Source organism: Dendropsophus ebraccatus, chromosome 2 (genome assembly GCF_027789765.1).
Source record: "Dendropsophus ebraccatus isolate aDenEbr1 chromosome 2, aDenEbr1.pat, whole genome shotgun sequence".
NCBI lineage: Eukaryota > Metazoa > Chordata > Amphibia > Anura > Hylidae > Dendropsophus > Dendropsophus ebraccatus.
In genome coordinates this window covers 144,143,095-144,159,242 of record NC_091455.1, presented here as the reverse complement: position 1 = coordinate 144,159,242, position 16,148 = coordinate 144,143,095, and the positions used below count along the sequence as shown (strand labels likewise).

Here is a 16,148-nt window from a genome sequence, read left to right as displayed (position 1 = left end):
TACACAATCATCGGCTGATCGTTTTCTCTATTCCACCAAATGATAATCGGCCGATTATCGCTCCCGTGGAATAGGCCCCTTAGGGTACTATTACACAAAGTGATTATCAGCTGTTCCAGCCAACAATCGTGTCATGTAATAGCTCATGCTAAAAGACAACATCATGTCAGCTGTCATGTGTGAACCATTCTGTCGATAGCGATGGTCTGATGGCCGTCGCTCTGTGTTATAGCAGCGGCAGTAGCTATTTTCTATGGGCTACCTGGACAATCTAAAGGTTGTCCGGGCAGTCCCTCCTGCAGATGCCTGCATGTGTATTAGTGCTGATAGCGAACGGGGAATGAGGAGCCAGCAAGTGCTGACCTGACAGGTTAGCGCTCGCTTTCTCCAAAATATCAGGCCATCTAATATAGCCCTTACTTATTTAACAGATGTCTATAATGTTATACATCCAGAAGCTTTTACGTTTAGGGTACAAACCCACTTGACGTATTTGCTGCGTGAATCAGTCTTAAAAATAAGCAGGCAAAACGTAGGTTGGCTTTATACAATTGTTCTGCGTTAAAATACGCAATTGCGTATTTTTGAAGCCTGAAGCTACATGCGTTTTTCGCACAGGTTGTTAACAACTGATGCTTTGCTAACACAAGCTTCACGCTTCAAAAATACGCAATTGCGTATTTTAACGCAGAACAATTGTATAAAGCCAACCTGCGTTTTGCCTGCTTATTTTTAAGACTGATTCACGCAGCAAATACGTCAAGTGGGTTTGTACCCTAAAGCGTACTCATTATAATCAAAAACTTTTTACATTTCACAGGGGAATGTCAAAAGCTTTGATTGGTGGAGTTTCAGTGCTTTTCACTTCCTCTCTCTCAGTCTCTCTTTGTCCTATGGCCCACAGACTTATAATGGAGCTGCATGGATGAAGATCGCTGTGAGCTGGGAAATGAAATGCACTACTGTGCACTGCTCTCACTCACTTTCACCAGAGAGACTCTAACTGATCGAAGCTTCTGACATGTCCCAGAAACCTAACCCATTCAGGGTCTGGTCCCGCATATTGTGTCTATGTCCACGAGGCATGCTGTAAAGCATACCTTTAAATGATAAAAACACCCCAGACAAGATGGCTGTACCCAAAATGTTTACTAAAAATAACATTTAAAAAAGCTGCAAATCAAACATTTCAGTATCTGGCTCTAAGTGAAAAAATAAATAAATAGGCAATACATTCACTTTCTGAAGCCTCCCTTCAAAGCCATAGGTTATGTCTGGTTGCTAAACAGTGTACACTTACATATACAATACAATTAGTCTTTAGAACCCTTCACTTTTTCACATGTTATGTTGCATCCTTGTGCTAAAATAAAAAATAACCATCATTCTGTACTAAATAGCCAATAATAACAATGTGAAACGTTTGGTTTAATCAGACTTAGTTCTGGCCACTCTGCCATTATTGAAGTGCTGCAGTGATGACAGAAAGTTCTGAAAGTTTTTTACTATCTGCACATGGGACCACTAGATTCTTGGTCACTGCAGAACGTTCAGGTTTGTCCAAACCCTAATGCTCGACAACTGACCTCCACTGCCTGAAGTTGTTGGAGGCAGCCATAGCCATAGGAAGTCCATAAAAACATGGATACAATCATAGGTTCTATATCCATGTTTTCCTAGAAGCCCTAGGGCTGCATCCAACTTTTCCAGGAAGTGGGAGTCAAATGCCGACCGTTCAGGTGAACCAGAATATTTTGCAAGTTTGCTCACCACTAGTGAGCAAGAATCCAATGGTCCTTTTTTAAGTGTCATAGCAAAGGGTCTGAATTGTTATCTTTATGCCAAAGTTTTTTGTTTTATCTTTTTTATCAAAAAATTTCTAAAGTTTTATTTCACATTCTCATTATGGGTATTACAGTGAATCTACCGCTAAGGCTAATAAATTTTTTTTGGTTCTGGTATGGAAATCCTGGTGGTGCGGTTCGTTTTTTAAATAGACGCCCAGTTCCCACCATCTGCACTGGTTTCTTCATATGCAAATAGGGCTGCTCTATGCACTGGACACTGGTGCGGAGTCTCCCAATACACTGCAACCTCCTCTTCTCAGAGACGCAGCCAGACTTGACTATGCAGGAGGCGCGTCACTGAGAGTAGACAATATTGATGTACTGGGGCGCTGATCAGGTGATGTACCACTAAGGCTACTGAATTTTTTTTACATTTGCTATAAGTGTATGTTGATGGAGGAAAACTTGATTATTTTTAAAATTTAAACACAAGCCAGCAACATAACAAAAGAGTCAAAAGACTTATTTCTTTTATGACTGATGGATTCAAACAATAAATAATGGAAACTATCAGAACGGTCACAATGCACTTTTAAAGTGCTTAGTATGCAAGTAAAATTATTAGTATTTATGTGGAATTTGGGCAATCTTTGCTGAGGGACGATCAGTAGAAGACAATTCATAAATGTACAGTATGGAAAACAAATGAGGATTTAAAGCAATCAGCAACCTTCTCTGTAACTGCAGCTAACAAGAAATTGTTTGTGCAAGAAGAGTATACAGATACATATACGCTGGAATCCTCCCTAGTGTAAGAAGATTTGTATACTGAATCTGTTTCTTGTCATTTGCCAGTGTGCCACTTTGGAAAAGGCTTGTCAGTATTTGTTAAATACATACATTACGTGCATGATTTAATGGCTTTTTTCTGTCTTTTCTTTAATAAAACACAAAGCTGATTTGTTAATGAAATCACATGTTCTTCACATTTTGCAAGTCTTACTAGAGAACTTTTTTAGGTTTGCACTTTTCTCTGCATCATAGAGAGCTCAAAGGCACTGAAATCGGATTCTGTGGACTCCAGGAGAATATGGCATAAGTTTTGTGCCCCTTTTAGGATATAGTGTTGCAAAGCCAGTGTTCATACAGTATCTGCTGTAATACACAGTATGCACTATAGTTTTCTCATTCTGCTAAGGTAGGTGTTATGCCCACAGCATCTTCAACAGTAGTTTAGCAGCCTTTTTGAACCATCCATTAGAACAGCACGGTCTGTACCACACAGTAAAAGGCTTTATGTGGCTTTACTTTCTGTTTTCACCATAGACGCATCACATTTTCAAATATGGTTCCATGCAATAAATTGCCTTCACTCTGTAAGAAGTAAAGAAGACTAAGTTGGTCATTGCTTTTCACAAAAGTAAAGTATATCACATATGAATCAAATATGTTATATATATTATAGTTGCACTCGGGAACGTAAACAACTGAACATAATTGGAAAACTACCCCTAGTTTCCTGTTATAACTTAACAGTGGATGAGAGGCATAGTATACACCATATACACTCAACGGCCACTTTATTAGGTACACCTGTCCAACTGCACGTTACTACTTAATTTCTAATCAGCCAATCACATGGCGGCAACTCAGTGCATTTAGGCATGTAGACATGGTCAAGACAATCTCCTGCAGTTCAAACCGAGCATCAGAATGGGGAAGAAAGGTGATTTGAGTGCCTTTGAACGTGGCATGGTTGTTGGTGCCAAAAGGGCTGGTCTGAGTATTTCAGAAACTACTGATCTACTGGGATTTTCACGCACAACCATCTCTAGGGTTTACAGAGAATGGTCCGAAAAAGAAAAAACATCCAGTGAGCGGCAGTTCTGTGGGTGGAAGTGCCTTGTTGATGCCAGAGGTCAGAGGAGAATGGGCAGACTGGTTCGAGCTGATAGAAAGGCAACAGTGACTCAAATAGCCAACGTTACAACCAAGGTAGGCAGAAGACCATCTCTGAACGCACAGTACGTCCAACTTTGAGGCAGATGGGCTACAGCAGCAGAAGACCACCCGTTACTAGCATGGTGTACCTAATAAAGTGGCCGGTGAGTGTACAGTATGTATATAAATGCTGGTTAACAAAAAAAAAACAAAAAAAAAATAAAATAAATAAATGTGTGTGTCCTGTTACTGTATATGCTAAGTATGCTGTAATAATGCATGCAATTGTGCCCCAATGTAAATATAAATAAGTCTACTATACACCTACTCCTGACCTACATTATCATATATGACCTTATAGCATAATGCTATTGAAATCAGTCTGAGGCTATGTTCACACACTGTCTAAATGAGACTTTTTTTTTTTTTTTTTTTACAGCTGTTTTTATGCGCTATACACGGCTATCTTTTGTTAATGACAGCCGCAAATAGTGATCATTATGTAAATAGCGATAAATGATGGCCACAAAGAAAAAAAAAAAGGATGTCATTTTAACGGTGTGTGAACAAAGCCTTGATGTGCACTTTAAATGCCACCTTAAAAAATTTGATCAGGTAAGAAATATTAAATGGAACCAGTCAGGGCATATACAGAAATATAGTTAAAAATCCTACTTAATACGGCGTCCTACAGTCATTTCTAACACATATTTCATCTGTTTAACCGGGCAAGCTATCTGCCGAAAACATACTTTTATTATATCGAGTGTCGTATGCCAATGATCTTCAACTAGTCATCTGGGCGTTCTTCTTCTTCCAAGTAATCACAGTGGCAGGACCTTTAAATCATGTCTCTCTGGGCTGGATACAAATACCATCTGTGCTAAGACTAAGCTATGGGCCGCCTCCCTGTAACGTACGCACAGCACACTGGGCTGTATTTACTGTGCAACTGAAATAGAGCAGCCCTGACAGAGCAGACCAATGCCTGACAATAAAAATTAGTGGCCTCCTGGCATTACGGCTGAAACACCTCCTGGCGTTACGGCTGAAACACCTCCTGGCGTTACGGCTGAAACACCTCCTGGCGTTACGGCTGAAACACCTGGGCACCCTAACATCACTACAGGAGTGTGAAGGTTTATATTTCAGTCCAGTACTTCAAAAACACCTAAATGCACATAGCCAGGTTTTACTAGCAAAACATATGAACCGTTAAAATTTAAGAAGTGTGAAGCTGCCACGTAGTGGGCAACAAATTTGCTCAAGTAAATGGTTCCTCCACAGTAAAAAGGACAAAGGGTTTTTTTATGCTGTGTAGCTGTAAGAGGCTTCACAGTCTAGTCACATTATTATGACCATCAGTTAATATCCAGAGAAACTGTTGTGTGCAGTGTAGACAGCTGGGACTAAATAAGGAGGCGCCATAGAATCAATAAATTGATGAAGGTGGTCTCATAGATGCTCCACTGGGTTCAATTCTAGCAAATTATGGGGGTCAGGGTGGTACTGACTCATGCTCCTCCAACCAATGACCTTTTTAACCATGTGACACGTTGTATTATTTTTTCCCATTCCCATCCATCACAATGAAGACAATCAGCATGTATGGGTGTAAGTGACCTCACCCCACTGCTCTCGAAGGCTATCATGGGGCAGAGCAAGATGCCAAAGGAGGCTTACATGGAGCATGATACTTTTGAGTCAGCTCGCTTATTTCTTGTCACAGTGATAACTGGAGATTGGTACGGAGATTACATGGGCAATGCCATCAAGAAGCTTTCGTAAGGGAAAGGTAAACCAATCCTAATCCTGGGAATAAATTGTGGGTGGGAAAAGGTATAGTAGCCAGGCCCCTCTATACTAGATTTTCTAAAAGTTCTGTGTTACATTTGGTCATAAAGCCAGTGGTACAGCCATTACTTCAAAAATTCCCAGGATCTGTTTTTCAGCCACAAAGTTTGTTCCCAAGAGGACCAACTAATATGATTAAGATATTAATAATATAAGTTGTGCAAAAGCAAAATGTAAAAAAAAAAAAAAAAAAAAAAAAAAAAAAAGAACCATTATATGTCACTCCTGTCAGTGTAAGTATATCAGGTTAATTCCTATTGGTGTAGATATCAAGGATTTGATCAGATATTCTATTGCACTTTAATACTCAAGCAATTGTAGTGTTCAATAATGCCTAGATGTCAGTGTTATATTACACTTAGAAATGCGCACGGTTGTATTATTCAATAGAATCACACGATGTCAACGTTGTATTAATGTATAGCGAATAGTAATGTCTTAGTATCAGTACATTATTTATATTATAACTATTGAACTGAGAGAGCGGTATTTTCCAGAGATTTTCCTTTTATACCAGGCTTTACTGCACTGGCTGCAAGGCTAAAATAGCTTTATCTAGTGACTATGAATATCAATATTCAGTTAAAGCAGATATATTAAGGAGACTGCTATTCTGTCTACTTAGTCTCCAGATACATGTTTAGTTCCTATCTAGGATCATAAAATATAGCGGAGATAAACTAGGTTGTAGTTTAAAATCATAACCTTCCACTCCCCCAATCTGTTTTTCAACACAACAAACCCAGGCTGTAGATTGCTTGCACTATTGAAAGTAGCCTGATCAGCCTAAACATGTTAGCATAGTCTGAAGCATCTTCAAACATCTCCCATAGGGGACATCTGCAGGGGAGCTGCCAGCAGTGAATCTAGATGATTTTTGTGCCTAAGTGCATTCATTGTGGCAGAACATTCCTCAGACAACCATTAGAGGAGGCCACTATTAAAAGGGCCGGGGGAACATAAACCATCAAGATTCACCTCTCCCCGTGCCTCTTCGGGCTCTGAGATTTCCTGCGCTGCCAACATCACAACCCGGTTGATGGACATCAAATCAGGACTGAAGGTTTCCATAAACATCTGGACAAATATACCTGGGCTTCTACAAAACAGTTATCCATATATTTGCACCTTTTTTTGTAAAATTTAACTCTAACTGCATAGTTTAGAGTCAGTGATAATAATAAACATCTGTGTGTAAAGGTGATAGTCAATGTGACTTACCAAAAATTCAAATTCACAGACTTCATGACATATATCAATAACAGTGTAACTCGACTGTGTATGTCACAACAGATAGATGTTTTTATGGCAATCTTAATAAATAATATGCTTACTACTGTATGAGCTCTTACGCTAGTATTTCGGTCAATATGTTTGGCCAAAATTTGGAAAAGAACCAACAGAAAGAAAACTATAATGGAAAGATTTGTACCGTTTGTGTTTTCGACCAACTGCTGGTTTTAGTTAAAAATACTGATCAAAATACTATGTGCAAACCCAGCCTTATAGTTACAGTGTAATGTGATTCACTGTAATGAACCATTTAAATTATCTCTTACTTTATTAAATAAGAGATTTTTCCCCGTCTTGTTTCTCTTCAACATCTTCATCAGAATCTGAAAACACATAAAAGAAAAAAAAAATGTAAGCATTAGAATAATGTGCTATTCGAACTTCATCACTGTTGATCGGTCACACATCACCTGTTTACACGGGTCAAAGACTATTTTAAAGGGAACCAATCAAGCCAAAAGAGGCCATAAAGCTAAGGAAACGTGCTACATCCCCCAGCACGCTTCTCAAACATACCCCTGTAAGCTGTGTCCCCTGCTTGATTAATCCAGAATCCTACTTTTATAAAGTCCTGCGCTGTATGCTAATTTGGGCCAAGTAGTCATCCGGGTGTGTGGCTCCTATATGTAGTCACGGTCCTGGGCGGGCTTGAGCACTGTAATCACGCCCCTCTGGGCGTGATGGAAAGCGCTGTACACTGTGACATCACCCAAGGGCAGCGTTGCACGTCGGCAGCACGCCTAAGTCTTTACTACACCGCCCATGCGCAGTACAGCTAGAGAAAACACTGCTGTACTTGCACCTGTGCAGTATTTATTGCCAATTCTAATACACCTCAGTTTGTAAAAGTAACAGTCGACATCACATACTATCAAGGATTCAGACGCATTTATGTAATGTGATTTTTTTTTTTTTTTTTTTAGGGATCTGCAGCAGATTAGATGCTGTGCTCCATCATTTACTTACACTGATATCTGCAGCATCTAATAAGCATTATGATGTGTAAATGGACCCTTAAAAAGTTTTCATAAATTTGACACTGAAGAACAAAAGCCTCCTCTCTACTCCACATAGACACTTATGTAGCATCAATTAATGTACCAGCAGTGTATGTTGTGACAAGTATTTTTAAGAATTGGGTATTTGCAGGCATACATTTGTCACAATATATACCAATTATATTGCCTTAAGTGGTGAGAGAAGTGATCATCCCATGGTTACACAAAACTCCTTGTTATGGAGGCCATTCTATTCTTTTAGTTCTTATAGGCATATAAAGTTTTACATGGACTGGCTATACCCCAACATTAAGAACAAAGAGCCCAGGTTTATTTCTGAATAACTATGAAACAGATCTACCTGCAGGAGATTCTGGGGGTGAGTAGAACTGTCCATCTGACCTTGGCCCTGGCGGTATAAGAACAGCTCGTTCAGAGACGCTCTGTATTACTAGGCGTCCTAAAAAAAAGAAAAAGTCAACCATTTGTTATAGATTCAAAACAAACAACATAGATACATACAACTTATATACAGATAAAGGCTACAGAAATATAGGCTACAATTAAACCTTGTTGAAGCTGATTTTTTTTCTAAATGATTTACTACTCTATTTCATGACCAGTATGTCTGTCACGTTACAGCTTATTGTTATAAGGTTATACATGAGCCATTACTTTATGACATTTGTTATAGTTACTGCATAGTGCATTTGTTTTCTGCAGAAGGAAAAGCTCATTGTTTTATGTCTGCAGCCATCACCACTGTACAGTGTCAGCTCATTAGGCGTGTTTTTACAACAAAAAAAGGTGAATTCCTGAGGGTGAAAACCAAGACACTAGAGAAAGCTAGATTCCTGCCACATAGTTTACGCTGAAAAATAAAAGGTTTATGCCGAAATTGTGTATATGTATTTAAAGGACATGACTATTACATAGTTAAAAACATCACTACCTTAAAAACAATGCATCACCTATAAATATTTTTTATAAATTAAAACCAGATAAATACATTTTTTTTCTTCTCATCCGTTTTCTCATCTAATTTTTTTAAATCTATTTTTCATGTTCAATCAGAAACTGCCACACGTAAACTCAAAAGATCAGTGGCGACAGGAAAACTTTGTATTAAAAACTGCATGGTTGGCCCATTGCAATCAAGACTTTCAGCCACAAACAAAATTATGTAATGAAAAAGGAAAATGTGCTGACGTTTACACATTGTGCCCAGTTTCTTCTATGAATATGTGGATAAAACACACTTCTATTAAAAAATTTACTCCAGTTAAAGGAGAAGTCCGGCCAAAATTTATTTTTTATATGTTATTACTGATGGAAAGTTATACAATTTTCTAATGTACATTAATTATGGGAAATGCTCATATACTGCTATTTCCCTTAATTTAGTGTATCAGGAAGTGTTAGAATTATCTCTGAAGCAGTGATGTCACGACGAAAGGTGTAATTCCTATGGAGTGTCCAGCAGGGGGCGCACTATATATAGAAGTCAATGAGTACCATTGACTTCTATATATAGTGCGCCCCTGCTGGAAACTCCATTGGAATTACAATGGATGTGTATGTAAATGTAGTATACAGTGTTTTTGATTGAATACATTTATGAAATACTTTGGGGAGCAAGTGTCCTTGCTCCCCAAAGTATTCCATAAAGGTAAGCAATCAGTACATAACAGTAAGCCCGCCGAACCGCCGCCGCCCGCGACTACTGAACTACTACTCTCCTCACCTGCTCATAGCATGAGCAGGTGATGGGAAAGTAGTAGCTGGGTTATATCTCTGAGATCGCGGCCGCCGCCGCTGATGCCGCGCAGGGGAGCCGCTCATCACTGCAGCCATCATCTCCTTCCGCTCCCCCCTCCTGCTGCCTCCTTACTCTATCTGATGGCTGACTCCCCGCCCGGCCGCCGCTCTCCGATCACACGTGCCGGCGGCAGGGCGGGGAGTCAGCCATCAGATAGAGTAAGGAAGCAGCAGGATGGGGGAGCGGAGGGGGATGATGGCTGCAGTGATGTGCGACTCCCCTGCACGGCAGCATCAGCGGCGGCGGCGAACTACTACTCTCCCCACCTGCTCATAGCATGCGCAGGTGATGGGAGAGTAGTAGCCGCGATCTCAGCGATATAACCCAGCTACTACTCTCCCATCACCTGCTCATGCAGTTCAGTAGCTGAGAGCGGCGGGCGTTCGGTAGCGGTGGGCGAGCGGGCGGTGGCGGTTCGGCGGGCTTACTATTATGTACTGATTGCTTACATTTATGGAATACTTTGGGGAGCAAGGACACTTGCTCCCCAAAGTATTTCATAAATGTATTCAATCAAAAACACATACATACATACATACATACATATCATACACATCCATTGTAATCCCAATGGAGTGTCCAGCAGGGGCGCACTATATATAGAAGTCAATGGTACTCATTGACTTCTATATATAGTGCACCCCCTGCTGGACACTCCATAGGAATTACACCTTTCGTCGTGACGTCACTGCTTCAGAGATAATTCTAACACTTCCTGATACACTAAATTAAGGGAAATAGCAGTATATGAGCATTTTCCATAATTAATGTACATTAGAAAATTGTATAACTTTCCATCAGTAATAACATATAAAAAATAAATTTTGGCCGGACTTCTCCTTTAACTAATTCCCTTTAAAGTCAATTTCACTCTCCCATGAGTATGTCTGTGTCATTCTTTAGCAGGAAAACTGTCACCTGTAATTCACTTATAAAACCACTGACACCCAAGAAAACTTCCTTTATCATCATATTCGGTTTGACTGTCCATTTCTTTATTATTATTATCTATCTTTATTAGGACGAGTGTTCATTCCTGAGGCAGTTCAGAGTTAAAGAGAGCACACAGCTTTGGGTTCCATTACTGTGTACAATATACTTTACTGCCCTGAAAATCGCTTATATGAGGCATATTTGTTTGACTCCTTGATTGATTCACTCTACTATATGTTGTGGGGATTATATATTTGAATAATTATATAATTTAATAAAAAGGCCAGTTATGGTATAATCCACAACTATCTCACCGTTGGCAGATAATGGACCTAGATTGATGGGCAGCATTAGGATTGAAAAATTGATTTGAAAGCATGCAAAAATTCAGGTACGCCATGTTCTCTGGTGACAATTTGTGGGCTCCCATACTCATCTTTGTATCTCCCTATAGGAAGATTGAGTCTCTATGGGCTCCCTTATTAACCCCTTCACGTCAGCCATCTATATATACGTTCCTTTTGCACATGCCCCGTGCAGTAGGAATGTACATATACGTTCCGGCTTTGACGGGGCTTTGTAATGAGAACGGGATCGCTGCAGGGACAGCGATCCCGCTCTCATCTGTGTACAGCACCGGAGATAATGAGGATCAGCTGCGATTCCGCAGCTGACCCCCATTAACCCCTTAGTGACCGCCGAATTGGCGGTCACTAATGGGCCGGTGCCGCCGCTGTATTTCATCTCCCCCCACCGTGAATCCACGGTGGGGGGGAGATGAAATAAGTAAAAATCAGCCCCCTAGTGCCCCAGTCACTAACCCCCCCTCCCGCGGCGGCCATCGGATCCAAGATGGCCGCTGCGATCACTGTGAACAGACTAATGTCTGTTCACAGTGATCAAAAAAGAAAAATGAATGAAAGCCCCATGCTCTCCGCCACCGGAGGTAGCGGAATAGGGGGCAGTCATCGGGACCCCCCCTGTGGGGTCCCGGTACAAGCGATCAGCGGTATATACTATATATCGCTGATCGCTTGTGCCATGTGCCGCCGGCACTTTTTATCCCCTGTCACCATGAATGATTGGTGACAGGGGATAAAAAGTGATGTCCCCCCACCCCCCACGTCACCCCCGTCCCCCAGTCACCCCCCACTTCCCCATATACTCACCGGATCCACGGAGCTCCTTCCTCCTCAGCGTCCTGGCTGGTTATGAAGTGCGCATGCGCTCCACAACCAGCCAAGCTCTGAAAATTTAAAGTGACAGAGACCAATTTGGTCTCTGTCACTGAACTATGATTACTGTGATAGAAAATATCACAGTAATCATAGTAATACAGTGAAAATGAATGTATAAAGTACAAAAAGTGACAAACATACAAAAAAATAAAACACACACTTTTTATTATAGTAATAATTGCAGTTTACTCCCAAATTACCCCTAACCCCCCCCAGATTACCCGTAACCACCGCAGGTTGCCCGTAACCACCGCACGTTGCCCGTAACCACCCCAGGTTGTCCGTAATCACGTCAGATTGCACGTAACCCCCCAGATTACCCGTAACCACCGCACGTTGCCAGTGACCCCCTCCAGATTGTCCGTAATCACCCCAGATTGCCTGTAACCACCCCAAATTACATGTAACCACCCCAGATTAGCTATAAGCACTTCACTCTATCCGTAACAATTCTAGATTGTCTGTAACCCCTCCAGGTTGCCCCTAACCACCGCAGGTTGGGCATAACCACCCCAGATTGCCCGTAATCATGCCAGATTACATGTAACCCCCCAGATTGCACGCAACCACCGCAGGTTGCCTCTGACCACCGCACCTTGCCTCTGACCACCGCACGTCGCCTATGACCACCGCACGTCGCCTATGACCACCGCACGTCGCCTATGACCACCGCACGTCGCCTATGACCACCGCACCTTGCCTCTGACACCGCACGTCGCCTATGACCACCGCACGTCGCCTATGACCACCGCACCTTGCCTCTGACACCGCACGTCGCCTATGACCACCGCACGTCGCCTATGACCACCGCACGTCGCCTATGACCACCGCACCTTGCATCTGACCACCGCACCTTGCCTCTGAACACTGCACCTTGCCTCTAACCACCCCAAATTGCCAGTGACCCCCTCCAGATTGCCCGTAACCACGCCAGATTACAGGTACCCACCTCAGATTACCTATTAGCACTTCAGTTTATCCGTAACCACAGCAGGTTGCCTGTAACCACCCCAGATTGTCCGCAACCACCCCAGATTGTCCGTAACCACAGCAGGTTGCCTGTAACCATACCAGATTGTCTGTAACCACAGCAGGTTGTCCGTATTCACCCCACGTTGCCCATAACCACCCCAGGTTGCCTCTAACCACCCCAGGTTGCCTCTAACCACCCCAGGTTGCCTCTAACCACCCCAGGTTGCCTCTAACCACCCCAGGTTGCCTGTAACCACAGCAGGTTGCCTGTGACCACCCCATGTTGACCGTATCCACCCAAGATTATCCGTAACCACCCCAGATTACCCGTAACCACCCCAGACTGTCCGTAACCACCCCAGACTGCCCGTAACCACCCCAGACTGCCCGTAACCACCCCAGACTGCCCGTAACCACCCCAGACTGCCCGTAACCACCCCAGACTGCCCGTAACCACCCCAGACTGCCCGTAACCACCCCAGACTGCCCGTAACCACCCCAGACTGCCCGTAACCACCCCAGACTGCCCGTAACCACCCCAGACTGCCCGTAACCACCCCAGACTGCCCGTAACCACCCCAGACTGCCCGTAACCACCCCCGACTGCCCGTAACCACCTCAGACTGCCCGTAACCACCTCAGACTGCCCTAACACCTCTAGATTACCCGGAACCACCCCAGACTGTCCGTAACCACCCCACATTACCTGTAATCTAATTTTTTTTATTGTATTTTAGTAACTGCGCTATTCTAATAACTGTTACTAGCTGCGGTTTTGCTCCAGCAAATTGGCGCTCCTTCCCTTCTGAGCCCTGCTGTGTGCCCATACAGTGGTTTATGCCCACATATGGGGTACCGTTGTACTCAGGAGAACCTGCGTTACAGATTTTGGGGTAGATTTTTTCTCCTGTTCCTTGTGAAATTTAGAAATTTCAAACTAAACCAACATATTATTGGAAAAATTCAAGTTTTTCATTTTTACTGGCCAATTTTGAATACTTTCCTCTAATACCTGTGGGGCCAAAATGCTCATCCTACCCCAAGATGAATTCTTTGAGGGGTGTACTTTCCGAAATGGGGTGACTTTTGGGGGGATTCTATGCTGTAGACACTACAGGGGCTCTGCAAACGCACCCGGTGCTCAGAAACTTCTTCAGAAAAATCTGCAGAGAAAATGCTAATTGGCACTCCTTCCCTTCTGAGCCCGGCTGTGTGCCCATACAGTGGTTTATGCCCACATATGGGGTACCGTTCTACTCAGGAGACCCTGCGTTACAGATTTTGGGGTGAATTTTCTCTCCTGTTCCTCGTGAAATTGAGAAATTTCAAACTAAAGGAACATATTGGAAAAATTCGAGTTTTTCATTTTTACTGTCTACTTTTGAATACTTTCCTCTAATACCTGTGGGGTCAAAATGCTCACCACACACCAAGATGAATTCTTTGAGGGGTGCACTTTCCAAAATGGGGTGACTTATGGCGAGATTTTACTCCGCTGGCACTACAGGGGCACTGCAAACCCACCTGGCGCTCAGAAACTTCTTCAGCAAAATCTGCATTGAAAAAGCTAATTGGCGCTCCTTCCCTTCTGAGCCCTGATGTGTGCCCATACAGTGGTTTATACCGACATATGAGGTACCTTTTTACTCAGGAGAACCTGCGTTACAAATTTTGGGGTACTTTTTTTCTCTTGTTCCTCGTGAAATTGAAAAATTTCAAACTAAAGGAACATATTATTGGAAAAAATTTGAGTTTTTCATTTTTACTGTCTAATTTTGAATACTTTCCTCTAACACCTGTGGGGTCAAAATGCTCATCCTACCCCAAGATGAATTCTTTGAGGGGTGTACTTTCCAAAATGGGGTGACTTATGGGTTTTTTTCTCTCTGCTGACACTACAGGGGCACTGCAAATGCACCTGGTGCTCGGAAACTTCTTAAGCAAAATCTGCAATGGAAAAGCTAGTTGGCGCTCCTTCCCTTCTGAGCCCCGCTGTGTGCCAATGCAGTGGTTTACGCCCACATATGGGGTACCGTAGTACTCAAGAGAACATGTGTTACAAATTTTGGGGTGCTTTTTCTCTCATGTTCCTTTTGAAAATGAGAAACTTTAATCTAAATGTATATATTATTGGAAAATTTTAATTTTTCATTTTTTTACGGCCTAATGGTGAATACTTTCCTCCAGCCCCTGTAGGGTTAAAATGCTCATTATACCCCTAGATTAATTCTTTAAGGTGTCTAGTTTCCAAAATGGGGTCACTTATGGGGGTTTCCAGTATACAAACCTCCTAAATCAACTTAAAATAAGAACTGGTCCCTAAAAAAAAATCAGTTTTGGAAACTTTCACGAAAATGTGGTAATTTGCTGATACATTTCTAACCCCCGTAACACCCTAAAAAAGTAAAATATGTTTATGAAATGAAGCCAGAATAAAGAGGACATATTGGTAATGTGACTTAGTAACTAATTTATGTAATACAACTTTCTTTTTTTAGAAGCAGAGAATTTCAAAGTTCATAAAATGCTAATTTTTTAAATTTTTCATGATATTTTGATGTTTTTCACAAAAAACACACAAAGTAGTGACCAAATTTTGCCACTAATATAAAGTGCCATATGTGACGAAAAAACAATCTCAGAATCGCTAGCATACGTTAAAGCATCACTGAGCTATAAGCGCATAAAGTGAGACAGGTCAGATTTTGAAAAATGAGCCTGGTCTTTTAGGTGCAAATTGGCTTGGTCTTGAAGGGGTTAAACCTCTCATATACACTCACCGGCCACTTTATTAGGTACACCATGCTAGTAACGGGTTGGACCCCCTTTTGCCTTCAGAACTGCCTCAATTCTTCGTGGCATAGATTCAACAAGGTGCTGGAAGCATTCCTCAGAGATTTTGGTCCATATTGACATGATGGCATCACACAGTTGCCGCAGATTTGTCGGCTGCACATCCATGATGCGAATCTCCCGTTCCACCACATCCCAAAGATGCTCTATTGGATTGAGATCTGGTGACTGTGGAGGCCATTTGAGTACAGTGAACTCATTGTCATGTTCAAGCAGAAATCGAGACTCATCAGACCAGGCAACGTTTTTCCAATCTTCTACTGTCCAATTTCGATGAGCTTGTGCAAATTGTAGCCTCAGTTTCCTGTTCTTAGCTGAAAGGAGTGGCACCCAGTAGATCAGCAGTTTCTGAAATACTCAGACCAGCCCTTCTGGCACCAACAACCATGCCACGTTCAAAGGCACTCAAATCACCTTTCTTCCCCATAGTGATGCTCGGTTTGAACTGCAGGAGATTGTC

At 42.2% G+C, this 16,148-nt stretch overlaps 1 protein-coding gene across 6 annotated transcripts in view; it reads right to left on the bottom strand.

Annotated features, from left to right (window-relative positions):
• Positions 1–1,130: 1,130 nt before the first annotated feature.
• The window catches only part of STARD3NL (STARD3 N-terminal like), a 58,732-nt gene continuing 43,714 nt past the window's right edge, over positions 1,131–16,148 (bottom strand). For all 6 annotated transcript variants that reach the window (XM_069958433.1, XM_069958431.1, XM_069958432.1 and 3 more), the window contains 3 exons: positions 8,235–8,333; positions 7,142–7,198; positions 1,131–3,161 (listed from right to left, as the gene is read on the bottom strand). In XM_069958433.1, the coding sequence (XP_069814534.1) occupies positions 7,146–7,198; positions 8,235–8,333 (152 nt within the window). In that variant the 3' untranslated portion in view covers positions 1,131–3,161; positions 7,142–7,145. The remainder of the gene's footprint in view (positions 3,162–7,141; positions 7,199–8,234; positions 8,334–16,148) is intronic.